The following is a 25649-nucleotide window of genomic DNA, read 5'->3' on the forward strand; positions in this document are numbered from 1 at the left end:
TCAAGTGAGCCATGCAGATGAGTAAGAGTTGGGTGGGTTTGGGTTTCCTTAATAGTTTCACATGTGAAATATCAAAGAGAAGTGAGTAACCCAGCACTTTTATTCACCGAACTCTCCATTCTCCAGTTACCACCATTTGGAGAAGACTAGAGAAAATCCCCAAAGAGTTATACTTAGAAAGAGTTTTACCATTTTTGGAGGATTAATCAGCAGTGGTAGGTAATTTGTGTATTTTTTAGGTAGAGAAACCTTTTATAAGCTCCACATTATAGAAAATCAGTGTCATGAGTAAGCAGATGTCTTCAATCTGGCTGAACACCAGAATTAACTTTTGGAGCTTTAAAAAAAATATAGGTGAGGATCTTGTTGGGTGAGTTGCAATCATATGTATTTAAAAAATATAAAAGGAAAACAAAAAGATACTGAGAGTTGATTCTGATTTGCAACCACAGCTGAGAATCAGTTAAACCTAGATTAGACTTTATTTTTTTTTAACATTTTTAATTGATTTATAATCATTTTACAATGTTGTGTCAAATTCCAGTGTAGAGCACAATTTTTCAGTCATACATGGACATATATATACTCATTGTCACATTTTTTTCTCTGTGAGCTACCATAAGATCTTGTGTATATTTCCCAGTGCTATACAGTATAATCTTGTTTATCTAGTCTACAATTTTGAAATCCCATCTATCCCTTCCCACCCTCCGCCCCCTTGGCAACCGCAAGTTTGTATTCTATGTCTATGAGTCTATTTCTGTTTTGTATTTATGCTTTTCTTTTTTAAAGATTACACACATGAGCGATCTCATATGGCATTAGACTTTAAATGACTGTAGCCAGTTGGAAAATTTATCATTGTTAGTAGTAAATGATATTAATAAGGACTATTGACACTATAAGAAAGTGCTCAGTCTAGTGCAGGCCACTGAGTGGAATACAAATACTCGGGAATTGCAGCATGTCAGCAGACAACATAGAAACGAAGCATGATAAAAGATTCACCTTACTAATGATCATATTATGTTGTCTTGAATCTAAGTCCTTATTTATGTTTTGCTCAATTGATCTTTAATGAACAGAGGGATGAATTTATCCAGCTTTATTGAGATATAATTGACAAACCATTTTGTAAGTTTAAGTTGAGCAATATGATGATTTGGTACATGTATATATTGTGAAATGATCATCACAGTAAGGTTAGGTAACACATCTATCACCTCACATAATTAAGTTTTTTAAGATGAATTCTAAAGTCTCCTATGACTTGTATGTTTGTGCATGTTTGTATATATATAAATTTATTTTTAATCATATCTTGTTTTTGGTGTGGGGTTAGAATATTTGTTTTATTTTAATATGTTTTCAAACTTACAAGATGCAAGAACAGTACATGTAACTTCCATCTAACTTTTACCTAGATCATCAATTCATCAATTGTTTTGCCCCATTTGCATGTATCATTTACATACATGTGTGCCCCTGCCCCTTGCTTGGCTTTTAGAATTATGAGCTAATTGGTGGCTGTTGTTTTAAGCTGCTAAATTTATAGCAGTTTGTTACACAATAATAGACTAATAAAAATAATACAATTCTGTACAATCCATGAATCAAATGACAAATCACAGTGGAAATTAGAAAATGTTTAATGTGAGAAAAAATGAAATCTTTTAAATTGAAAATGAAATAATTTAAACTGAGTGAAAATATCAGTGTTTGATACATAGATAAATCTGTTATTAGAGGAAAATTTAGAGCCTTAAATGTTGACCCTTGAATAGCATGGGGGTTGGAGCACTGATCATCTACACAGTTGAAACTTTATGGATAACTTTACAGTTGGCCCTTTGTGTCCATGGTTCTGCATCTGCAGATTTGACCAATCATGGATCATGCAGTATGTATTCATTTTAAAAAACCCATGTGTAAGTAGATTCTTGCAGTTCAAACCTGTATTGTTCAAAGGCCAACTGTACTAGAATAAAGGAAAAAGCAGAAAGTCCACTACTTATATCTTTTGTAGGAAATTAGAATAGAACAGCGAACGTAATCCAAAGATAGTAGAAGGCAGGAAATACTGAAGAAACAGTGAACATTCATGGGCTGGAAAACTAGCGACAGAGGATCAACAAAACTTTACTTTGAAAATGGTAATAAAACTGTTAAAATCTCGGCAAGAATGATCATGAAAAATACTGAAGACTAAATAGTATCAGAAATGAAAAAAGAGCATCAGTGCAGATCCTGTAGATACTGCAATGAGATGTAAACAACTTTGTTAACAACAGGAATTTATTTCCCACAGTTAAGGAAGCTAGAAAGTCCAAGATCGAGGTGTTGGCTGATTCAGTTCCCAGATGAGGGTTCTCTGCTGGGCTTGCAGACAGCTACCTTCTTGTTGAATCTTCACATTAATGACAGAGAAACCTCTGGTGTCTTTTCCTCTTTTTATACTGACAGTAATCCTATCATGATGGCTTCATGATCTCATCTGAAGTTCATTACCTCCCAAGGATCCTACTTGGTAATACCATCACAGTGAGGGTTAGAGCTTCAATAGGAATTTTGAGGGAACACTAACAGTCTATAGCAAACTTTATGCTAATAGACTTCAATATAGTTTAAATGAACACATTCTTAGGCAAACACAACTATGAATAGTCATTTGTCTGTTTAAGATATTGAATCTAATTAAAAACCTTACCACAGAGAGGCAGTTGACTTTTACCAGTGAATTTTACAAAACCGCTTAAAAGAAGAAATAACATCAGTCTTATACACTTTCCCTGAAAATGGAAATAGAATACTTTCTAACTCCATTGTATGAAGATAATATAAATGTTTAGTAAAAATCTGACAAGAACCTTAGAAGAATAAAATTGCAGGCTATTTTTTTTTTCATAAACATAGAAGAAAAATTCTAAGGGTTGCATTTTTAGATTAAATTATGGATTGGAAGAAAGGAAATTTTGTTCACAATCTACATTTTTTTCTTTTCCCTCTACTGTAACATTGTAAGGATTCTTTTTTTCTTTTCCTCTCCCCCTTTTTTCACGTGTTTTTTTTAAATTGAAAATTTCTTTTCAAATTGAAGTATAGTCGATTTACAATGTTGTATTAGTTTCTGGTGTATAGCATAGTGATTCAGTTATATATATATATATTCATTTTTTAATATTTTTTGATTATAGGTTATTACAAGGTATTGAATGTAGTTCTCTGTGCTATACAGTAGGACCTTGTTGTTAGTCTATTTTATATTTAGGATTTAGTATCTGCAAATCCCAAACTCCTAATTTATCCCTCCCAGAAACAGGCATAGAAAACAAACCTATGGTTACATGTTTGTTTATATAAAAATTATAAACAACTTATAAATTATTAGAATTTATAAATGAGTTTAGCAGTTACTGAATACAGGGACTGTACAAAATTTTAAATATATTTTTATATATCAACAAATAGAAAATGAATCATTTTTATGATTGAAAACCTTGCTGTTTTAAGGTTATCGCTTCTGTTTAAAAAACAGGTACTTCTGTGGAAATTTATTATATAAAATTTATGTGGTAATGCAAAGATTCCTAAACAGAAGCTTTCTATTTAGAATAGTTGACACATGGCATAAAATTAATGCCAAATAGATGTTGTTACTTCATTTTATTCATACAATTGACGTTTGGACAACATGGGTGTTAGAGGCACTGGCCTTCCACAAAATTGAAAATCCACGTATAATTTATAGTCAGCCTTTCATAACTGGACTCAGCCAACCATGGATCATGTAGTGCTGTACTATTGAAAAAAAATCCGTGCATAAATGGACCACACAGTCCAAACCAGTGTTGATTAAGGGCCAACTGTATTTCATTTTCAGAGGGGGATGATTATGCCTGTTTTATTGTTGATTTACATTTGGTAGGGCTTGCAATTCTGTAAAGGATGTATGATAAAACAAAGAAGGAAAATCTGCAAATGTTGTATTTTGTTTTAAAAAATAGTCTTTATGCATTATTTTATAAATTTTCCAGAATTGTGGTAGCATCATATTATCTAATGTAGTAAATTACTTTGTACTTACACAATACATTTTTAAAATTGTAATTGTCCTGGTGTGTGCGATAAATGTTTGGAAATATTACTGGATTTTTGGTAGGACATTACAATGTCCAAATTTCTCCAAATATTTAAGAGAAAACATTTGGATTAGCTTTGTTTTCAAAAGCTATTCTTGTATGATAGTTACTTTCTGATCTAAAGGTTTCAGAACACTCTAATATTCAAGACAGTATGGGACCTCCATGTTCTGGCTTCACTTAGTATCCCATTTCATAGGTCACTGCTAAATTATTTCATGGTTTTGAATACTTGTCTCTTGTCATAATAAGTTTTTGCTCATACTATTCCTATCTCAGTACATTACATTTTTTAAAAATCTTGTTTCTCTTAATCACTTTCAAAGCCCCCTGCCTCTACTGCTAAGCAAGACCTACTCACCTTTCAAGAGTGAGCTCCTTCCTTATTTATAGTATAAATATTTTTCTGATCTTGTCAACCAGTTTAACCTTCTAATCACAGTGATGTTACCTAGAACTTGCTATCTGGACCATTCATTTATTTTCTTAATTCTATTTAATTTTGTTAGGATCGTGTAACTTAGTATTACAGACTTTTCCAAGGTGGAAGGAACTTTACAGATGAGTGAACAGAGTCCTAAAAAGATGAAATGATTTCAAAATAGTATAACTAATTGTATCAGATATGTATCCAGAATAGAAGTGTCCTCTCAGTCCGTTTGAGTTACTATGCTTATATTAGTTTTCTTGAATTTGTAGGGTATAAAAGAGTGAAAAATGTGTCACATTCTTTTACAAAAGTTATTACAAGGCAGGCAACGTGATAGAAAACTTTAGGAAGTTGTGGATTTAAACACCTTGTGAGTAAAAGTAGGAATCTTAATACTTAGCTAATAATACATATTTATTTTGAGGCATTAAATAGAATAATTATGAAGCATTAAAATCTTTGATATGAAAATGTTTCATGTTCAATTCATGTCAGATGTCTTTTTCTTTTCATTTTGGTGCCATAGGATAGATGGGCATTTGTAAGCCTGATTTCTTTGGATTTGAATTATTTTTCTTCTACTCATAACCCTGTGATCTTGGGCAAGTTACTTTATTTCTCTGAAGTTTCCTGAATCTATTACATAGATTCAGATTAATATTGTTTGTGAGGTCATCATGAGAGTTGGAATTAGTATATGATACGGCTCTTGGAACATATAATATTCTTGAGAAGTGGGGGGTAGGTTGTAATAGGAATACCCTTCACTGGTGATGTTATTATTTTAAAAGGCTGGTTCTCCCCTGCTTTATTTGGAAAAATATTAATTATTGCCAGAACAGTGTTTATAGAGAGCTTGATACATGGAGTTGCCAGTGTAAGAAGCAGCTGGATCAAACGTTAAACTAACTTTTGATATGCGACTCCTATTTAAAATTAGCTTTTTTCAAAAACTTCATAATACCATGAAGTATCTTCTTAATTGACAGCAGTATAGCCATTTCCTAGCATTTCAGATCTGTTTACCGTAAAGGAGGACTGCATGTACTGTGAGAGTGTACATACAGGCTTTATGGAAGTGGACATCACTATGTCATACAGCTTCTGATTTTAAATTATATTTTCAAGCCTTCCAAATTTGAAGGAAATCAGTTTTGGGCTATTTTCACCTGTTACTGTAATAGTTAAAAATGTAGGAATTTAATTGTATTGAATTGATTGCCAAGGAAAATGCTCTATGTAGCCAGGGTACCAGGTGGCATGGTGAGCTGTATGTACACAGTGGGCATCTTACAGCCTAAAGGGAGGATCTCCCTGGGAGATGAGATTCTGTCAGATTCTGGGAGATTCTTATAAATGTGGAAAGACTGAATTGGTGACCACCTAACCGTTTACCTCCAGTTACTTCCTTTCAGATATATCCTAAGATCTCTTATTTCGGTTGCTTACATGATGTACTGGTTACTCACCCACAGAGTGTTAAATATGCAGATTTACTGGTTTGGATGGTGAACGAGTCAAGGATATCTTCTTGTTGTGGTCCAAGTCACTTTGCTTGGCCCAACGCCCAAAGCTCCCTATTCTTGTTTGATAGTGAGGAACAACAGCAAAGTGTAGGTTTCAGCGTACTAGGGCTCTGCTCCATATTCTGTTGGAAACTTAATTTTTTTTTCTTTCTTATTTCAGAAAGAATTTCACAACAGATGTGTGTAGTTATGGACACAAAAGAAGATGAAGAACATGTAGGTCGTTGTCTTGAAGAGATGCTAAAAAATGAATTAAATGTAAGTATTTAAAGATCAAGTTTGATAAATTTTATTTGATTGCCACTGATTTTTATAGTATGAAGCTATATCTTCCTTGAGAAAGCATAAAAATTCTTTAAACCGAACTTTCTTATTTTGCCTTGATGAAATCCTCTGTTTTGCTGACACTTAGGACTTGAAATGCATTCCGTTCCCCTTCTCCAGTCCTCCTGGGGATTTCCTCCCCACCTTTATCTTGAGTTCTTTTTCTCCTTTAACATTCAGCATCAGTGTGACTTCTTCAGAAAGCCCCACCTGATGCGCATGATCCACTGTTTAAGGTCAAAACTTGTCTTGAGAGCCACAGTGCCCAGCACATGCTAGGTGCTTACTGAAGTTTGCTGAATGCATGAAGAAAAATTAAGGCGAGAAAAAAACATATACAGATATGGAAAAAGGTAAGATAGGATAATTATGCTATTGAAGAGGTGAATGCATATTTCATCCCTCTCCTTTTTTTCTTTTTTCTTTTTTTTTTTTTTTGAACTAATCAACTTCTCAGCTAACCTCATATGTAATATTAGGACCAAGGAAAGGCAAGAAGCAGTAGTAAGTGTAAGGAGCTACTTTTACCCCTGAGGCCATCCGTTATTTTTATGACCGTTTTGTGTTTTGAAATGTTTTGCTTGCCAAACTGATTTCATTCAGTTTTAATCAGTTTCCCTGTTTTCAATATGTATAAGTGCCTGGATTTCTGATGAACATGCGATGACTTTTTAAACAACCTACATGATATAATCCTAGTTAAAAGCAGAAGGAAAAGGTTTATCTTAGTCAGCTAGTTTTATCATGAAAGTGCAGTTAGTGAGGAGAAAAGGCTCTGATATCAGACTTCTGGTGCTTAGATAACTGCTTAATTTCCATATATTAAAATGTTAATAACATTTACATTATAAAGTTGTTGGGAGAGTTGAATTAAAAAATGTATTTCAAGTGCTTAGGAAAACATCTGCCGTACCTAAGTTTTCAAAGAGTATGAACAATAAACTTAATGAGCTGAGATAGTGGTGTGACGGAATTAAGTGGTAGGTACTACTAATTCTCAAACGTTAGCCCTGTATCGGATACATGAGCGTTAAACACGCAGATTCCTGGAATGGGTAAACATTTAGTGAATCATCTCTGGGATAAGTTCTTGAATCTCAGTTTTTAACAAGCTCTCCAAGGTGCTTTTGGTGGCCATCACTGCTGAATTTTATCAGAAGCATTTGGAGCAACAATCCAATGCTGAAAAGAAATGGCAGTCGTCTCAGCTGTCTTTTGGATGTAAAGGTTGTACCATGATCTATTCTTACATGTTGTTTTTATCCACTGACTTTCTGGGCATTCCCCTCTATTGTTAAAAATTTTAGCACCCTGTTCTTTGCTTTCTATCTTAAATGCACCTGTTAAGAATCTATTTCTAAATTCTGTGCCCTCATTTCATCACTGCATCTCAGGATATTTATGTAGATAATTTCCCCGTCTGACCCAGGGAGGCAAACGTTTGCCACAAAAATAGTCTTATAATCTTGGATGATTTCATTCATGCTTTATCTGTTCAGTGCCGATACCAGTAAGATGGGACCCCGAAAGAGTATTGGTGATCAACCCTAAGTTTAGAGGGCTGGGTTGTACACTATTGCTGCGTACCTAACTATTGCATCCTGTGTGACTAATTCCTTGGCCTTTCCAGTATTAGATCCTATAAAGAACCCTTTCTTGTTAAAATTATTATGATGTTCTCTTTTTGTTGCTAATATTCCTGTATATGTTTACTAATTATTCACATTAAACAAATAGACTGCCAGATAACTTTTTCAGCAAAGATGGATTTATTCAGGATCATCAGAGAATTGAAATTTGGGGTCTGCAACCATGGTGAGCCATGTGCAAGTCCCCCCACAGCAAGGGAAGGAGAACACTTCAGTGGAGGGGGAGAGGAAGTTGGGAGGGCTCTAGTAAACAAAGACTCCATGGCTTTCCATTGGCTGAGTCCTTGCCAGGAAAGAAGAGGAATGTTTGCTCCTCGCCTTGGGCTCTGCTATAGTCTTAGTGCTGAGAGCTCCCCCTTCTGGTCTCTCAACTATTTTAATTGAGGTTTCTGTTCATTAAATTTTTACTTAATGACATGATGTGGAATTTAGGGATACACACAGTGGTCTGTAACTGGTGCTGTGTGATTTTTTTCCCCCAGCCCCCTGCTTCTCAGTTCCCATCCTTCTCATTTCCAGGGACCATTCATTTCAGGAACCACATCTCCCTACCCATCGGGCCCAGTCTGGGGATTGCCTCATCTTAACTGTGACCACAGTATTTGATCTTTCCTTATCTTTTACTAAATTATTCCCACTGCACATATTTACATTTTGTAAGAATCCCTAAGCCCCTTGTTTTCCCCCCTTTTTTTTCAGCTACCTTTTGTTTCACACTTTTCCTTACTTGGATTCCATGCTCCATCACCCAGGTGGATCATGGACCTTTTACCAGTGTCTTCACTTCCCTTGTCCTTGCATTGCACCCACTTGGGTAAAACTCCATTGATTTTATCTCAACTTTTCATTTCTCTGAGCCTATATGCAGTCTTAATACTGCTGGACAAAATTAGACCACAGTGCAGATTATTGTCATTAAAAAAATACTGGTCTTCATTCTCCAATGGGCACTGAATGTTTTAAAGCAAGCATACCATGATTCCATAGTCAGCTCCCCATTCTTCTCCATGGATATTTTAAACCACTTCCACTCTTCTTACGTGTCTAACCCAGGTTTCTGAACTTCGGCACTGTTGGCATTTGGGGCTAGATATTGTGAGGGACTATCCTATGAATTGACTGTTGAGTAGCATACCTGTCCTCTACTCGCTAGATACCCCCTAGTTGTAAAAAAACCAAAATGTCTCTAGACATGTCGCCTGGAGCGGGGCAGAATCACCCTCCAGGTGAGAACCACTTCTTTAACCCTACCATTTTTACCTCCACTCTTAGATATGATCTTGTCTGTAACTTCAGAGCATAATTATATACTGCTATATGCCAACAATCCATCTTCCTGGCACCAAACCTTTGATGAATGTTTCATCTGTAGAAGTCACCTCATCAAGACTATTTCCTCTTCTTAGGTCCGATTCTCCTCTCCCCTCTCCTCCCCTCCCCATCCCACATCAGCATTCTGACAGATACATGTTCCTTCCATTAAAGGAAAAATTCTAAATCCAAAGTTATTCTGTAGCCAAACTTTTTTTTTTTTTTAATGATTTACCTTTCACTCCTCAATCCATTGCATTTCAACTTCTACCTCAGCCTCCCATGGGAACTGCTCTCAGTGAGGCGCTCAGTGGCCTCCCTGTGGGAAATCCGCAAGACAGTTATCAGTCCTTACTTATTGCACCACTTGACTCTCTTGTCTGATACTTTTTTCTGGTAGGAATCTCATCCAGTGGATTCTGTAACATCTTGTTTTTCTGATCATCCTTTTTAATTTTTTGCTTCCTCTTAGTTTCTTTTCAGGATTCAGGATTCTGTTGATATTTAGATTTTTGTACCTAGGTGAGTGGATTTCCCTAAAAAACCATGCTGATGGCTTGGCTTCCCATATCCTCTGTTTTCTAGGGACAAAAAAAAAAAAAAATATATATATATATATATATATATATATATATATTCTCAGGGTCTGTTTAATTATTCACTATTCCGAATTTCAGATCTATATATTCAATCAGGAACCCCTCAGAACATTATACTTACATGTCAACGTTATTTTACATTCACAAATTCTTGTTCTAGCCAGTCCTTCTCCAGCTGCTAGGGAAATGTGTATCATTTACCTAGTTGCCTAAACCTGGTGTAAGTTTTGACTCATCCTCTATCTCATTGCCAAAGCAAAACAAATTCCAAAACATTTGAACTCTACATTTCATTATCCTTCAAATGTGTCCCTTTCTCTTCATTGCCACTGCCAGTATCCTAGGCACCCCAGCTCTCGTCTGGATTATCCCGGTAGTCTGCTAACTGACCTCCAGCCTCCGCTTGCCCCCTCATATCCATTTATTCATGTGACTGTTTGAATGATTGTTCTAAATTGTTTTATCATGCTATTCCCTACTCAAATCTGTTTTTTTTGGTTTTCCATCACTCCTAAATTAATACAAAAATTTCTTGCCATGCCTTATAAGATCTCTCACATTACTAAACCTACTAATAAAAATAAGAAAACAGCAATAACAGCCAACAATTTTCAGCACTTACTTTGTGCCAGGTACCATGGCGAATGCTCTTAACAACCTTTTGAAATAGTTACTGTTACCATCATTTTAGAGATGAAAGTCCTGAGGCACTGCAGGGATGTTTAAATTGTTCTTGTTGACACTGTTGTGAAGAGACAGAGCAGGGACATGCAGAAGAACTTGTATTCAGTGCCCTTGCCAAGCAGCCCTGCACACTCTGCACTGTGCACTCTCTGACTGTGCACTCTTCAGATCAACTCTCCTTTTTTCAGTTTCTCGAGTGTGATATTACTTTCTTACCTCCAGCACTTTTACTGAAGGTCCCATTTACCTCAGGGAGATTTTCCTGTTTGTCTTTTCCCTGAAGCCTGGTTTTTGTACCCTTCTATTGTGTCCTATGTGATGTTATACAGCCCCACCTGAAATCTTCCCAAATCATGGTGCAGTTTTGATGAATTTTGCGTGGATAAATGATTGTGACTTGTTATTAGTAAGTTGAACACTGCATTGTTTATTGTACTATGCTTGCTGCGTAAGAAATACCCCAAATTTTGTGACCTTAAGTACCAAACATTCATTGTCTCATAGTTTCTGTGGGTCAGAATCTAGGCACAGTTTAGTGGGATTCTTTTGGCTCAAGGTCTTTGATTTGATTACATTCAAGCTGGCTGTCCTTGGTAGGCAGGGGCCACAGTCTAACCCAAAGACTCAGTGTGGAAATGGATTCTGTTGCCAAACTTCTGTGGTTGTTGGCAGGTCTCAGTCTGGCTCCACGTGGGCTTCTCTACCTGGCTGCCTCACAATGTGGCACTCAGGTCTGAAGGCAAAGTATTTTTGTAGCCTAATCTTAGAAATGATGTCTAATCACTTAATGCATATTCTGTTCATTTGAAGCAAGTCAGTATGTCCAACTCACACTCAAGGGGAGGAAATTACACAAGGTTGTGATACTGGGAAGTGTGGGTATCATGAGGGGGCTGTTTTAGAGATTACCTATCACAAACTTACTATCACAAAATAAATCTCTTAAGTAAGTTGAAAAAAGAAAATACCCACTAACACAGCCATCCTAGTTTCCTATGGCATGTGAGACACTACTGTCTGTAAGTCCAAGTCTTCTCAGAATATCAGAAATTTGCCTTCTTGTACCTAAAATTTCCTCATTGAGATCATCATCAATCTGAACTCTAATTCCCTAGTCAAATAGCTGAAGGCACAATCTACTTTATATGGAAATTAGTCCTTAGTACTTGAATATACCAGAAATTCTACATGAAAATCACCAATATTGGTTGGAAAAATCTGAATAGTTTTGGAATCAGCAACAGACAAGAAGAGCTAACTAACCAGAACCAACAGCCTGAGGACATACTTTCAGCAAGGAATGGATATAATCTCCTGAATTAAACGTAATTCTATCCAACATAAACCAACCTAGCAAATTTTCAGATTCCAACCAAGAAAAGAATTAATGACTAATCTGTTCAGGTTTTTATGTTGATCAGTTCATAGTATAACCCTAGGTAACCTGTTGTATAATCTGATGGAACATACTGAGATAAAATGCATTTGAGAAGCAATGAGCCTACTAAAGGTAGAACTTGTGAGCTTTGTGTGATGTGTCCTGTTAATTTACTCAATCTTGGTTGACCTTGAAAGGAGATGTCATTCATTTCTGCTAAATCTGGCCTGGCTTCTAAATTTGCCTGAAAACTGTTAAACCACGCAAGGATTTAACAGAATGTTTTTTCTCTTAAATGGCCGTAGCACTAACAATTCTGGAGTGCATTCTCCGTTCTAGAGACAGCATTGTGTACCTTAATCCTTTAAAATAACTATATGACTTTCCCTCTCATTTTACAGATAGCAACAAGGAAAATTTGTGGCTTAATAATTTGCTTAAGATTATGTAACTAATTGAATGTAGGTGCTACTTGATTCATAATGATTTCTACTACTGAATTTTTCTCTAAGAAAAGGTGGAATAGAAGAATTTTAAGTTTGACAGAAGGCTTATACCTAAGGAGATTTCTTTCTCACCTTGGGAAATGGATTACCTGTTTTTTTAAAAATAATTTTTCTTCCCCTGTATAAGGGCACATGTATCTTGTAGCATTTTTCAGCCCATAACTTAGAGACAAACACAAAATGCCATGTATTCTAATATTTTTACCTCTCAAAGCTTTTGTCTCCTTTTGAAAAGAACATACAAAAAGGATGATGTCACCACTATTGAAATCCTGGCACCTGTAGGGCAGATCTATGTAGGTGTGGAGCTGCTCAGCACACACACAATGGGAGGATTGTTTTATTGGCGTGAAAAGAATGTTTCCTGATGAAACTAAAGGAAGAGATAGGGCATGCTTGTTGCAATTATCCATGCTAGATTCTGAGACACACTTTAGTAGTGAATATCTCAACTCTAATGACACACACCAAATACCTGGAAGAGGCTGCTAAAAAGTGAAGTAAGGAATTAATTGGTAGAGGACACTTCTCTCACCTTCCATGCACATGCATATTTTACTCACACTTAAATTTCAAGACTTCATTAGCAGGCTTGTCAGGTTCCTCCTTTGATTTCTTTAAGGAGTTTGAAGTATTTCACAGAACCTACCTACTTTGGAGATAGAGATCTCCAGAAGATACAATAGGATTGTGATGGAAGAGACCTCTCCCCTTCTTCCCAACCCTCAACAAATGTTGAAAAATAGTTTATGCTGTATCCTGAGCTGAGAATAGTAAGGAATTTATAAGTAGGAAAATTGGTCTCTCATTAACTTCTCAATTCCCTGATGTATTTACCAAATATTTAAATGTCTATCATGATTTAGTGAATGGATTGAGACAGTTAAACTAAGCAAGTATGGTTGCTTGTCCTCAAGGAGCATACTGTCCAAAAAAATACAAAAAATGTTTAGTTACAAATTGTGATAACTATTCAAGGGAAAAAGTAAACTGTGCTCATGTAAGAGACCTCTGGAAAATGATTTAAATTGGGGGTAGAGAGCAGTAAGAGAGAATCTCTTGCAGATGTGGCATTTATTTAAGGCTAAATGAGTAATCAGAAGTTAGCTATTTGAAGTACAGAAGGAAGAGCGTGTAAAAGGCACATACAGAGCTCCGTTCTGGGATGCTGAAATAAGACTATGGCTGGAGAGGGGGGTGGACTGGTAGGAGGTGAGGATAGAGATGGGGACAGGTCTAAATGCAGCCTCGTAGGGTACATGAAGCTTGCTGTGACCACCACCACTACCACGGCGACTACTGCTATTACATTTTGTCCTAAAAGCAGAAGGTAGAACACTTTAGCTGAGAATGCTGTGATCCAGTTGATACCCATAAAATATTATTGGCTGCTGTTGCTTAAAAATGAAATTCTATAGAAAACAGCATGTAGTGTTTAGTGTTTTCATACATCACACCACCCTTAAAAATAACTTTCGTTCCTATAATAAAAGAAATGAAGATCCTAAAGAATGCTGATCTGTAATCTGAACAAACAGGGACTGCAGGGGCTTTTTGTGTATTTTACTTATCCACCCCTTCCTGTTTCCCGGAGCACATAATTTAATTATTGTTTTGTGTAACCACAAATGACAAGCAGGATATAACTGAAAATCATTTGTTTTCCTGGGTGAAAGGCACGCTTTGGTTTTGTTGAGGCTGTCTGTGGGTACCTAGTTTATTCTTCCTAATGCCCCCAAGGTAGTATCCAGCATATGAATCTGTGCCCTTTTAATAGACCTAACCAAATTCAGTGTATGACATATTAGTCAAGCAAAACACCAGACATAGGAAATGAGGTAAGAAGAAAAGCAGAAATAAAAGGAAGAACAAATTCAGCCATCTCAGCATCATAAGACCCATTCAAAGAGGGTTATTTTATGCTTATTTTGACACAAGATATTTTAAATATTATGTTTAAAATATAGGGTTTTTCAGTTCTTGATGCTGACCACTGTAAAGTACAGTGTAATAACCGTGAAATAACACTGTGAATACTGTTTCTTGGGCCTCTGACTCTGAACAATGTCAACAAAGGTAGCTCAGTTAGATGATGTAGTTTTGATGTATGTACAAGACTACAGAAATTAGCTGAAGAGCATCCAATGAAATCCATCCGGTTTGTTTGGGATGTTAGCCAGATTTCCTGATCAGTTTTCCAGAGGTAAAAAGGTCCAGAATTACTGGACCACCTTGTTGCTTAGGATGGTATTAATTATGTTCATGCTGTATTTAATAATATTTACAGTTTGTAATTATAAATGGTTGTCGAAGTTTTAGGACATGGTTATTCATGAGGGAGTAAGGATAATCCACCCTAAATGCCACTTTCTTGACTTTGTCTTTATATACTTAACATATCTGTGCTTTTTATATCTGTGTGTATTTCTAACACATGGGGACATACTGAAATAATACTCTTCCTGAAGGGACCAGATGGTTAATTTGTAAAAATTATCTTTGTCCACTTAGGAATTAGGTCATTGCTCACAAGCTCTAGACACATTATGCTAAGTTAAAAACAAACCAAAGAATAGCCAACGTCTAGCTTTGGGCATATGTTTGTAAAAATTAGGTCTTCTCTTCTAAGTCAGGAAATTAATTGATTTTACACACATGGTAAATATACTTATAAGGAAAGTTCTTATAAAAAGCTGAAAAAAATTATTCTTTGGCCTGTAGATTATAGTTTCCAATCCTCAACAGGTGACTTTGATGAATATGTATACACTAATTTTCTTCCGATATTTAAATTGAGATAGAGTTTTAAAGCTTATTTACTGATTTCACTTCATTTTACTGATTTTTTTTGGTTTTGAATGTAGGATATGTAATATTTAAAGAATATCACTTTATACTTATATGTTTCCCATAATAATTGAGTTTGGAGATGCATTTTAACTATTTGCATGCGGTATGACTGTACTCACACCAAAAAGTAGAAGATTCTGTTGTTCTGGTGATTTGACGTAAATGATGTCTCCAAGTTTTTTGTTGTTTAAGGGAAACTGAACTAAATATACCCCCTTGAACTTGTAGTCAGAATAAATTATCCATGGCATCTTGGTATCTGAAAACTTGTTTTCAAAGCCTACAAGTACTGGTCTGCTTAGGCTAAAAATCTCTTTCTCTTAATACCTGCAATTACTGTTCATTGTGCGTGAGTCAGACAGAGTATCTCCTGCTTGACCAGTCAATTCAGATCTCTCATAGTCAGTACCAAACTTTCACTCAGTGCTAACTCTGCTGTGGTCCAGCATACTGTCTTGCTCGTGCTTTGAAATGATGTCATTTTTTCTCACTTTTTCATGCAGCATTCTGTTTGATTGCATGCCATCTTTACTTGGCAGTTTTATGTTTCATTTGATACTTGGTTTAATATTAGGACTTTTTTCATGAAGTTCTCATTTTTCGGGGTCTTAGGCTTTCTAAATGACTTACCAGCAGTGGTGGTGGTCTGCATACTTTTTATTGTTATTTATTCTTCTGCTCATCTCTTTCACCATCTCTTTTATCACCAATCCCTCATACAGTGCTGTTCCTATGGGGGAGCCAGATAAATAGTTGTGGTTAATGGTGATAGGATGATGAACAGGCAAGCTTCTGGACTACTTCTCTACCTGGACATCAGCCAAATGTATTTCTGGAGATAAAGAGGTAGCTGCTGGGCGTACATCAATCATGTGGACAGTTGAGAAGCTTAGTACACCCAAAAAGTTATAATTGATTTCCTAACCAGAAGAAAGCTATTTTTTTTCTTTTACAAAAGGAGGGAAGAGAAAGGAAGTAGCAGGTGTTGATGAGATGAAGTGTGTATATATATAAAATCATATTTGTAACTTCTAATGAATGCATAGCTAAATGGAATAAGCTATTTATAATCTTTAGTAGACTAAATCGTTTATAAAACTGATTAGAAACAATATTTGATGTGGGTTCTAATTAGTTATTTAAAATGATATTTTGACTCGAATGTAACTGGTACATACTTTATTAGTACATATTTATATGGAAAACAAACCCTAATTACACTTCTCTATACGTCTGGGCAAAGTCTTATTATTTAGACAAAGTTAATTTTGTAAATATAAATTAGATTATGCTATAACTTTGTGAAAAATTTGAGGGAAAATACAGTTGAAGTGATGAATTCTTTAATTTTACTCACTTATGATTGCCATACTGATAGATTTAATGAAAGAAATAGGTAATTTGTTTTAGATGATACAGAAAGGCAACAGCTTCAGTAGAGTCAAGGTTAAAGTTACCTCTGATTGCTCGACAAAGGCACATTCCTCAGTAAATATATCTACTGAAAATGAGAGAGGACTTCTAGATTAACTATCTATAACCACTTGCTTCAGCATGTGATCCATGGACCAATTAGAACAACATCATCAGGTAGCTTGTTGGAAATGAAGATTCTTAGACTCCACTCCATGGACCAATGGAATAAAAGTCTGTATTTTTAACAGGATTCCCAGGGATTCTTATGCATGTTGAAACTGGAGAAATACAGGTTTACACTTAATTTTGTCTTCCCAGTATGATCTCCATGAGGACAAATTGTCTAGTTCGTTGCTGTGATCTCAGTGTATAATCTAGTGTCTGGCTCAGAGCCCTCACCGAATACTTACTGGTTGAATGAATGAAACTCTAATCCATCTTAATCCAGTGGATGGAATACCCTACTCTTTCGGACTTTCTAGAAAAATTGAAACAGGTAAGATTTGTTTACGACAGCGTGCCAATTCTTAGCTTGCAAGTGTTTTATGCATTACTAAGAAATATAAAGAGGTCATATTACTGTACATGCCTTTTTAGCATATTATTATTATTTACAGAATGGGTAATAGTTACAAAATATGCCTGCCAAATATGATTTATGTGAGCTATTACCAGCCACTTCTCATTTACTACAAAATTGTCCGTTAGTTATATATAGTATAACAGTCCAAAGTAAAACTCAGTGGAAAAATAAGCTTAAGCCGATGTGCACTTGGTAGCTTTACATTTTGTTTAGACACTGTCTACCTTTGGATGTATAATCTGTATAATAAAATTTGAGCCTTGAATTCGTTGTGATAGTGCTCAGGTTTGTTAAGATTAGGGCCTGTATTTTCCATTCCACAGTCCTTATAGTTTTGCTTCTGAACAGTAATTGGCCTTCAAAGGGAGTTGTAACAGTGAGACAAGGATGCGTAAAGGAGGACTTCTATTAAGAAAGTGGTATCACAATAATCACTCTGTTATCCTCACCAACTACATGGCATATATTGAATGCCGTGGTTCCAGAAAGCACTTGACTCTTCCAGGATAAAATCTGGAAACCTGAATTGGAGGACCTTTCTTAGATACTTTCTTCCCTTTCCAGGACCCAGAAAAATGATCTGAGTTAGGGGATTGTGTGTGGCAGCAGTTAAGCTTTTTAGTACTCAGGAGATGTCTTCTGGATGAGGTGTTTCTTGAGTTGACTTTGGGACCTGTAGTGTCACTGTCCTTTGAGTAAAGACCTATGACTTCCATGATGAGTTACTAGTTACCTGAAGTAAATTGACACCCGGTGTACTCGACAGGTTAAGTGTGTTGAGGGTCCAACAGACTACAGGCTGAGTACTACTGCTTACTGGCTGTATGATATCAGACAGGTTAGTTAAACTTCTGCGTCTTAGCTTCTTTGACCATAACATAAAGGTAATGATGATACTATGCATAGGTATCTTATGTGATTTCAGTGAGATAATGGCCTAAAGTATACAGCACAGATTCTGACAAATAGTAGAACCTCGATAAATGGAAGGTGTAAAATGCAGAGGGATAATGGAGATATGGTGATGTGTTAAAGGGTCATTTAAAATGAAGTTACATGAGAGGTGAGTGGAGTAAGAGCAAACATTTGATACAGCGCTGTGTGCCAGGATGCTTATTAGTGCTTTACATGCATTCAAGCAAACAAAGATGAAGGACATGGCATCACAGTGGATTTTAAACTTCATAGAACAATAACATATGGGGGGGGGAGTTCATGGTCTCAGGAACAGAGGCAGTGTTCACTACATTATGCAGCCTTGCAAATGGATCTTCAGGGCTGAATGTTAGACTCCAGCTTGTGCACTGTGGCTTTATAAGCTGCATAATTAAGGAAGCACCAGCCCTTTCCCCAGTGTGATACAGGACTGGGATCCAGCACCACTGCAGCATGGCAGAACCTTGGCTGTAGTGCTCCTCCGCCTGCCCAGTATTTAGGATTGAGACACTATCAAGACTTTGGTTATGTCTGACAGGCTAGGGTTCAAGTCTTATGGTGGCATCTGAGAAAGTAGAGGGCCACTGGTATGATCCACCAGCTCAGTGTTCTTGGTCAGAGGTCCATAGTCAACACAGCATGGCAGAATGGTAACCTGATTGATTAACCACTCCAGAACTCTGCACGTGTTCATTGTCTTAAAGCTGCAGCTTTTTGTCTCTGAAGCTTTCCAGGAGACCAGCCTATAGGGAAGAAGCCCTGAAAAAGCTCATCCTTAACTCTCACATATCAATTTAACTACTCTCTTCCTCCTGAACTATTCCTTATACTGGCGAGTGGGGCTTAAGTAATTCCAAAGCCACATAGCAAACTTGTTGCAGAGCCAGATTTAAACCTCCAGGGATCTTGGCTGCAGAGACCATGCTTTTAACTATAGAAAAGAGCTTTAGAGCTGATTCTAAAAAGACAGAAAATAATAATAGAGTAAATGCTCAACCTCCACAGACGTCTAAACATAATCATGAAGTAAATGCTAATTGGCAACTGAGAATTTGAAGAGTGAATACTTCTTAAAGGAGTATCTCAGGTGGAGGTCACTGAAAATGAAGACAGAGAGGCTCTTCTCTGCCTGAGCACCCACAGCCAGCGGTGACTCCACTGATAAAGACAGTGACTCCACTGATTGAGATTGACTCCACTGACTGATGAACTGATGGCCCAGACTTAGCCTTCTGTTGACAGCAGTCATAGCTACATAAGATTCTCTGCAAAACTCTGGATTTGCAGCTGAGAAATACTACCCCCGCCCAGCTTTACTGAGGTATAATTGACAAATAAAAATTGTGTATATTGGATGTATACAACTTGATGTTTTGATAAATACTTTGAGATGATCATCACAGTCAAGTTAATAGATCCATCACCTCACATAATTACTGTTTTCTTTTTCTTTTTTTTTTTTGTGGTGAGATCACTTAAGATTTTCCCTCCTTGGTAAATTTCAACTATCCAATACAACACTGTTAGTTATAGCCACCACGCTGCACATTAGATCCCCAAAACTTACTCATTGTGCATAACTGAAACTTTGTACCCCTGGACCAACATCTCCCCATTTCCGCCAGCCCCTGACAACAAGACTTTTAGCTGTTAATGTATTGTCTACAGAGTGAAAGGTGCATTCCTCCCTGATTGCCTTATTTACATCCACATTAGTGCCCTTGTTTGAATGCAAGGGAGGTGAGAAATTGATGGATTCAGATTCAGAGATGGTCCAGCCAACATGTTCTGTAAAATGAGGGTTGGCATTTCAGAAACACATTTTTGAACCTCTGACCCATGGGACTTGGACCAGAGCCTTTCAGCCTTAGTGAAGCCTTAACTCTTTTTAAAATGGGAAACATTTTTTGGTAAACCAGCTCCCTTCCTAACATCCCTACTTCAGATAGTATTTTGAATATGCAATGTTTGCATTTAATTAGTAGTAAATATTTTCTAATTTTTTATGACGTAAGGAACGTATTTCATGGTGGAGTTTTTGTTTTTGTTTTTTTTGTTTTTTTGGTATACTTTAAAAAATTTTTCTAAACACATTAGAAGGTTGTTTTGAATTTTGTTTAAATGTTCTTTGAACCAAAATATTTACAGAACAAGGAGTTCTAGCCAGCAGATTGTTCCATTTGTTGTGTTTGAACGTGGAAGCGTTAGGGATGACAGCAGATGATGGTGCCATAGAACTTGTTCATAAACAGCCTAATAGCTTCATCTAAGGCGGTCTTTGTTTATTAAAGGTGTCAACGTCTCCTTTGCTGTATTTAGGTAAAGTCTAACTTTCTTTACTCAAGTATGGAAAATATTGTTTGTTCTGTTTGGGAGGAAAGCAATATGACCATAAAATAATTGTACTTAACTGGAAACAATTATTAAGAGTCTCAATTTCATGATGGAAAAAAAAATGCAATTTGGTTTTGTGTGTGTGTTTTAAGGGGGTAAAAAACAAAATGAAGGCTGGGAAAAAGTCAGATACTTCCTCTGTCCTCTGTACTACCCTCAGCAGAGGCAGGGAAAACTATCAGTGCCTACCATGTTTTAACTCTGTAGCTTGTTTAAAAAACAAACAAACAAAAAACAATGAGTAAACTAGACAGTTCATACTAGAAATTATCACAACACACATAAATCTGATTTTTAAAACCTGGAAGAAACCTAAAGTCTCTCCCTATCCTCCAAAATATTCTCATAGCTTTTGGTTCTGAAGAATAACAGTAAAAATCTGAATTCAAGAAGGTTAAAAATTCAAAAGACAGAATTGCAAGAAATTAATAGAGTGGATAACTACGGAAACAAAATTAGAGCAGCATTGTTATAGAAATAATTAGTACATTAGAAACAGATATAGCAAGGGTCTGGCTATTATCATAGAGGGAAACTTGAGATAATCACAGTGTATTCCAAGTAAAAATTAAACGGTAACTAAAAGAATAGATGTAAATGATAGTAAAGGCATCCAACATATGGATAATGTTTATATATCAAGTAGACAAACCAAGAAATTATTCTGGGAATGTGAAGAAAATTTCCTTGAAGTGACAGACTGATTCCATCAGACCTAAAGGGCATATGTACAGGGAAAACTGAGGAATAATAATTGACAAATATGTTCTGATTCTGATTAAGATTTTGAATTTCCTCATGAAGAATTCTTCAGGTAGGCACCTAGCAGGGAAAAACAAAAACTTACAGAAAGGAGGATATTCTGCATGACCTCTTGCATCTCGTCAGCACTCATCATCTGAATACATACAGCGAAGCATTGTCTGTAAACTCTGGAGAGAATGGAAGTGAAATCTAAGAATTTTACCACCAGCCAAATTGTCATTTAGTTAGAAAGACAATGGGAAAAAACTTGAGCTGTAACTTCTATCAGTACTTCCTGGTTAGAACTACTTGATACTGAAATTTACCAGTTAAGTGGTGAATGGAGAGTGGGTAAAGGCCACACGGACTAAGAAGGGTCAGGACAGAGCTCGGAAACCGTGTTGAAGATAGTGGTACCGTGACTGCGAATCTGGAGGGACAAAGTGTAGACCAAACTTTCATTCTCAGGCAAGCCGTTCTTCCAATATAAAAGCAAAAACTAAAGGAACGTAAAAATGGTGATGCTTTTGTTTGAAAAACCAAAAAAAACTGCTTGTTGCTATAGTTCATCAAATAGAGAAGTGAATTAAAATGAATTTAGAAATGGAGAGATTTTGTTTAAAACAGTTCTCTTATATGTAGATATACTGTGTCTAAATTGTGTGAATTATGGCTAGAATGGGCTATACGATTGTAATGAACCTTCTCAGGGTAACATGATTGACTAGAACTAGCGTGAGGCTAGAATTAAAATGTGCTGTTTCTTTCTTAGAAATCGAATGTGTTGCCATTGAAAGTCCAGTGACTTAATCTTGTTCATGATATCTTAATGTGTAGAAAAAGCTTTCTGTGAGTGAAGAATTACTTGAAGTTTAGCAGCACCTTTAGTTTTTACTATATTCAGATTTTTTGCTAACATTAAATAATTTAAATATGATAATGCACATGAACCCATTTTAATGTATTAATACTTTTGTTCCTTCATCCTTTTGTCCTATCAGCTTACTGAATATATTATTAGTAGAGAATTGTTAAAATTATACTTATCCAATGTTCAGGGTGATTATTTCCAGGTAGCAGTATTTTGGGATGAATTTTCTTTGCCGTTTTAAGAAAACTTTCACATAGTTGATTTTAAGAATAGATGCCTCTTTTTCCCTTTAGCAAGACCTTTAAATAAAACTGTGGTAAATTTTAAAAAACTGACTTGTCAAGTACTTGCTAGTGACTAAAAACATGAATGTTTCTGTCTTTAAAAATTCCATACCCTATACTCAAGAATTTTTATCAATTTAATACTTAAAAAGCTAAATCACAGTATCCCTTCTGTCCTTATCCTACACCTTATGTATGTGCGTTAAGAAAATTTTAAAAGTCACTTTCTTTGAATTCAGAATTGGCTTACATTTGTTGAAGTTAAGCTCTGGTGATGCGGTCGCCTTACTTCATATCTGTTAAGTCAGAAACTTGACAAGATCTGAAGATCATACCCAACTTGTGTGCGAACATGCACACCAGTATCATAAACACTGGCAAAAGACCTGAAGCTCTAGGGTCGGAGAAAAGACAGTTTGTTACAGCAGTAGCAGTAAGGAGAATGGCAGCGCGGCACTGATTTTCTGAATGGCAAATCCCAGGGGGAAATGCAGGGAGGGCTAAGTGTTGCCAGGCAGTATACAGCAGTCTATTTTAAGTTGATGGTGGCTGAAGTTTGAGCACATTCTAAAAAGCACTACATTTTACTGCATATTACATTTTATGTTTTTGATGTTACAAATTTTTATTTTTGTATCACTTAAATAATTACTAGATACAGATGGTTCTACGACTTTGGTTCTTAACCTTCATACTAGCTATATAGGTGGTTGATCTACTGCCTTTACTATATGTTTGCCTTTACTAGTGACAGTCTTTCCTTCATAAATTTCTTGTTTCTACTTATAGCCTTTTCTGTCTAAAAAAAGTCCTTTTAACATCTCTTGTAAGGCCAGTTTAGTGGTGATGAATTTCTTTAGCTTTTGCTTCTTGGAAACACTATTCTGTCCTTCAATTCTGAGTGATAATCTTGCCAGATAAAATATTTTTGGTTGTAACGTTTTTCCTTTCTGTACTTTGAATGTATCGTGCTTGTCACTTCTGACCTGTAAAGTTTATGCTAAAAGACAGCGGATGGTGTTATGGGGGTTCCTTATAAGAAACCAGTTATTTTTCTTTTGCTGCTATGAAGATTCTCTCTTTATTTAAATTTCGACATTTTAATTTTAATGTGTTTTGGTGTGGGTCTCTTTGGGTTCATCTTGTTTGGGACTTTATTTGCCTCTTGGACTTGAATGTCTGTTTTCTTCCCAAAGTTTGGGAAGTTTTCAGCTATTATTTCTTCAAATAGATTTTCTAGAGCTTTCTTCCTGTCTTCTCCTTGTGGGACCCGTGTAATATGGATTTTACTTTGTTTGATGTTGTTCCAGACCTCCTTTAAACTATCCTCATTATTTTTTTTTTCTTTTTGTTGTTTTGACTAAGTCATTTCCAATACCCTGTCATCCAGTTTGTTGATCTGCTATTCTGAATCTTCTAATCTGCTGTTTATTTCCTCTAGTGCATTTTTCATTTCAGTTACTGAATTTATTATCTCTGATTGATTCTTTATATTTTCAAGTTCTCACTGAGTTCATCCATTCTTCTGTATTTTCAATGAGCGTATTTATGACTATTACTTTGAACTTTTTGTCTGGTAAACTGCTTATCTTTATTTCATTTAGTTCTTTTTCTGAGGTCTGACTTGTTCTTTTGTGTGGAAGATGCTCCTTTGGTCACCAGAGCCAGATGCTCTGGGAGTAGCCCCTCTGTGGGGTGCATGTGCCCTCCTGTTGTAGTTGGGCTGTGATTGCTGCAGGCAGGCTGAAAGAGTGTGGTGTTCTTGGCCTGGCTGGCTGAGAGGTCTGGCCAAAACTGCTTTAGATGTGCTGATATATGGGGCTGGCTTCCAGCAAGACTGGCTGCCAGCTCTGGCTGCAGCTTTTGTGGGTGTGCTGGTTTGCAGGGCTGGCCCCCCAGAGCAGGAGCCATTTTGGAGGGGTGCAGGTGGAGACCACCTGTTGGGTGGGGTGGGACAGGAGCTACTTTGGAGGGGCCAGCTGGGTTGGATGGATTGGCTGTGTTGGGCTGTTTCTCAGGGGAATGCCGGGATGGGGCACATGATGTTAGTAGGTTGATAGAGGTTGACAGAAATGGCGTCAGGTGCCAGGTAGGTGGAAAGAGAGTTTAAAAAACAAAAAGCAAAACAAACAAACAAACAAAAACTCTGCCAATGCTTCTGTCCCTGAGAAAGTTCTGTCAGATTTCTGCTCATCCAGCACATGCTCCCAAATTAGTGAATCTCCTTTTTGTATTGTCCAGGCACTTTCCAAGCTATCACCTCTGTGCTTGAGCTCAGAGGGAGTCAGTTTGTGCAGGAGCTCCTCAAGAGCGGAGTCCTGGTTGTCCACAGCCCTCCAGCTCTCCCAGATGAATGCCCTACTGGTTTTCAAAGCCAGACGTGCTGGGGCTCCTCTTCCCAGGGCAGGTCCCCCAGGCTGAAGAGTCCATTGTGGGGTTCAGACTCCTGGCCCCTCAGGGGGACCTTCATGGTTGTGATAGCCTTCCTGCTGGCGGATTGCTGCATTCAGGGTGTGGGTTCTGACTAGACTGCATCTCTGTCCCTCCTACCTGTCTCAATCTGGCCTTTTCTTTATATCTTTAGTTGTAGAAAATCTGTTCTGCTAATTTTTAAGTTGTTCTTAGAGATAGTTTTATATATAGTCACATTTTTGGTTTTTCATAGGAGGGATGAGCTCAGGATGTACCTACTTGGCTATCTTGATTTGGACCCTCAGGAGAAGTCCTATTATGAGAATCTCTCATTGCTCTCCCTGTCTCTAGTCAGTCTATGTTCAGTTACATCTATCCTTTGTACCTGTAGTATTTAACATGTTCCCAGAACTCTCTAACAATTCTTGTCTAGCCAACTTTTAAATTTTATTCTAATATTCTATATAACATGTTCTTTGTATAAGAAATACCAGGCTACTTGCCTGTTCCTGGATATATCTTGAGCCTTTCTACATTTTTTTTCTTATCTAAAACTATATCCTATATCCTTGTTTGCTATAATAATATTTAGGGTTCATAGTTCAAATGTCTT

The 25649-nt window shown here is 36.6% G+C and overlaps 1 protein-coding gene across 11 annotated transcripts in view; it reads left to right on the plus strand.

Annotated features, from left to right (window-relative positions):
- Window positions 1-25649, plus strand: part of CRPPA (CDP-L-ribitol pyrophosphorylase A) — a 358292-nt gene that overhangs the window by 80051 nt on the left and 252592 nt on the right. For all 11 annotated transcript variants that reach the window (XM_074367401.1, XM_074367403.1, XM_074367402.1 and 8 more), the window contains exon 6: window positions 6256-6353. In XM_074367401.1, coding sequence (XP_074223502.1) covers window positions 6256-6353 — 98 coding nt within the window. The remainder of the gene's footprint in view (window positions 1-6255; window positions 6354-25649) is intronic.

Source organism: Camelus bactrianus, chromosome 7, assembly GCF_048773025.1.
Source record: "Camelus bactrianus isolate YW-2024 breed Bactrian camel chromosome 7, ASM4877302v1, whole genome shotgun sequence".
Taxonomy (NCBI): Eukaryota; Metazoa; Chordata; class Mammalia; order Artiodactyla; family Camelidae; genus Camelus; species Camelus bactrianus.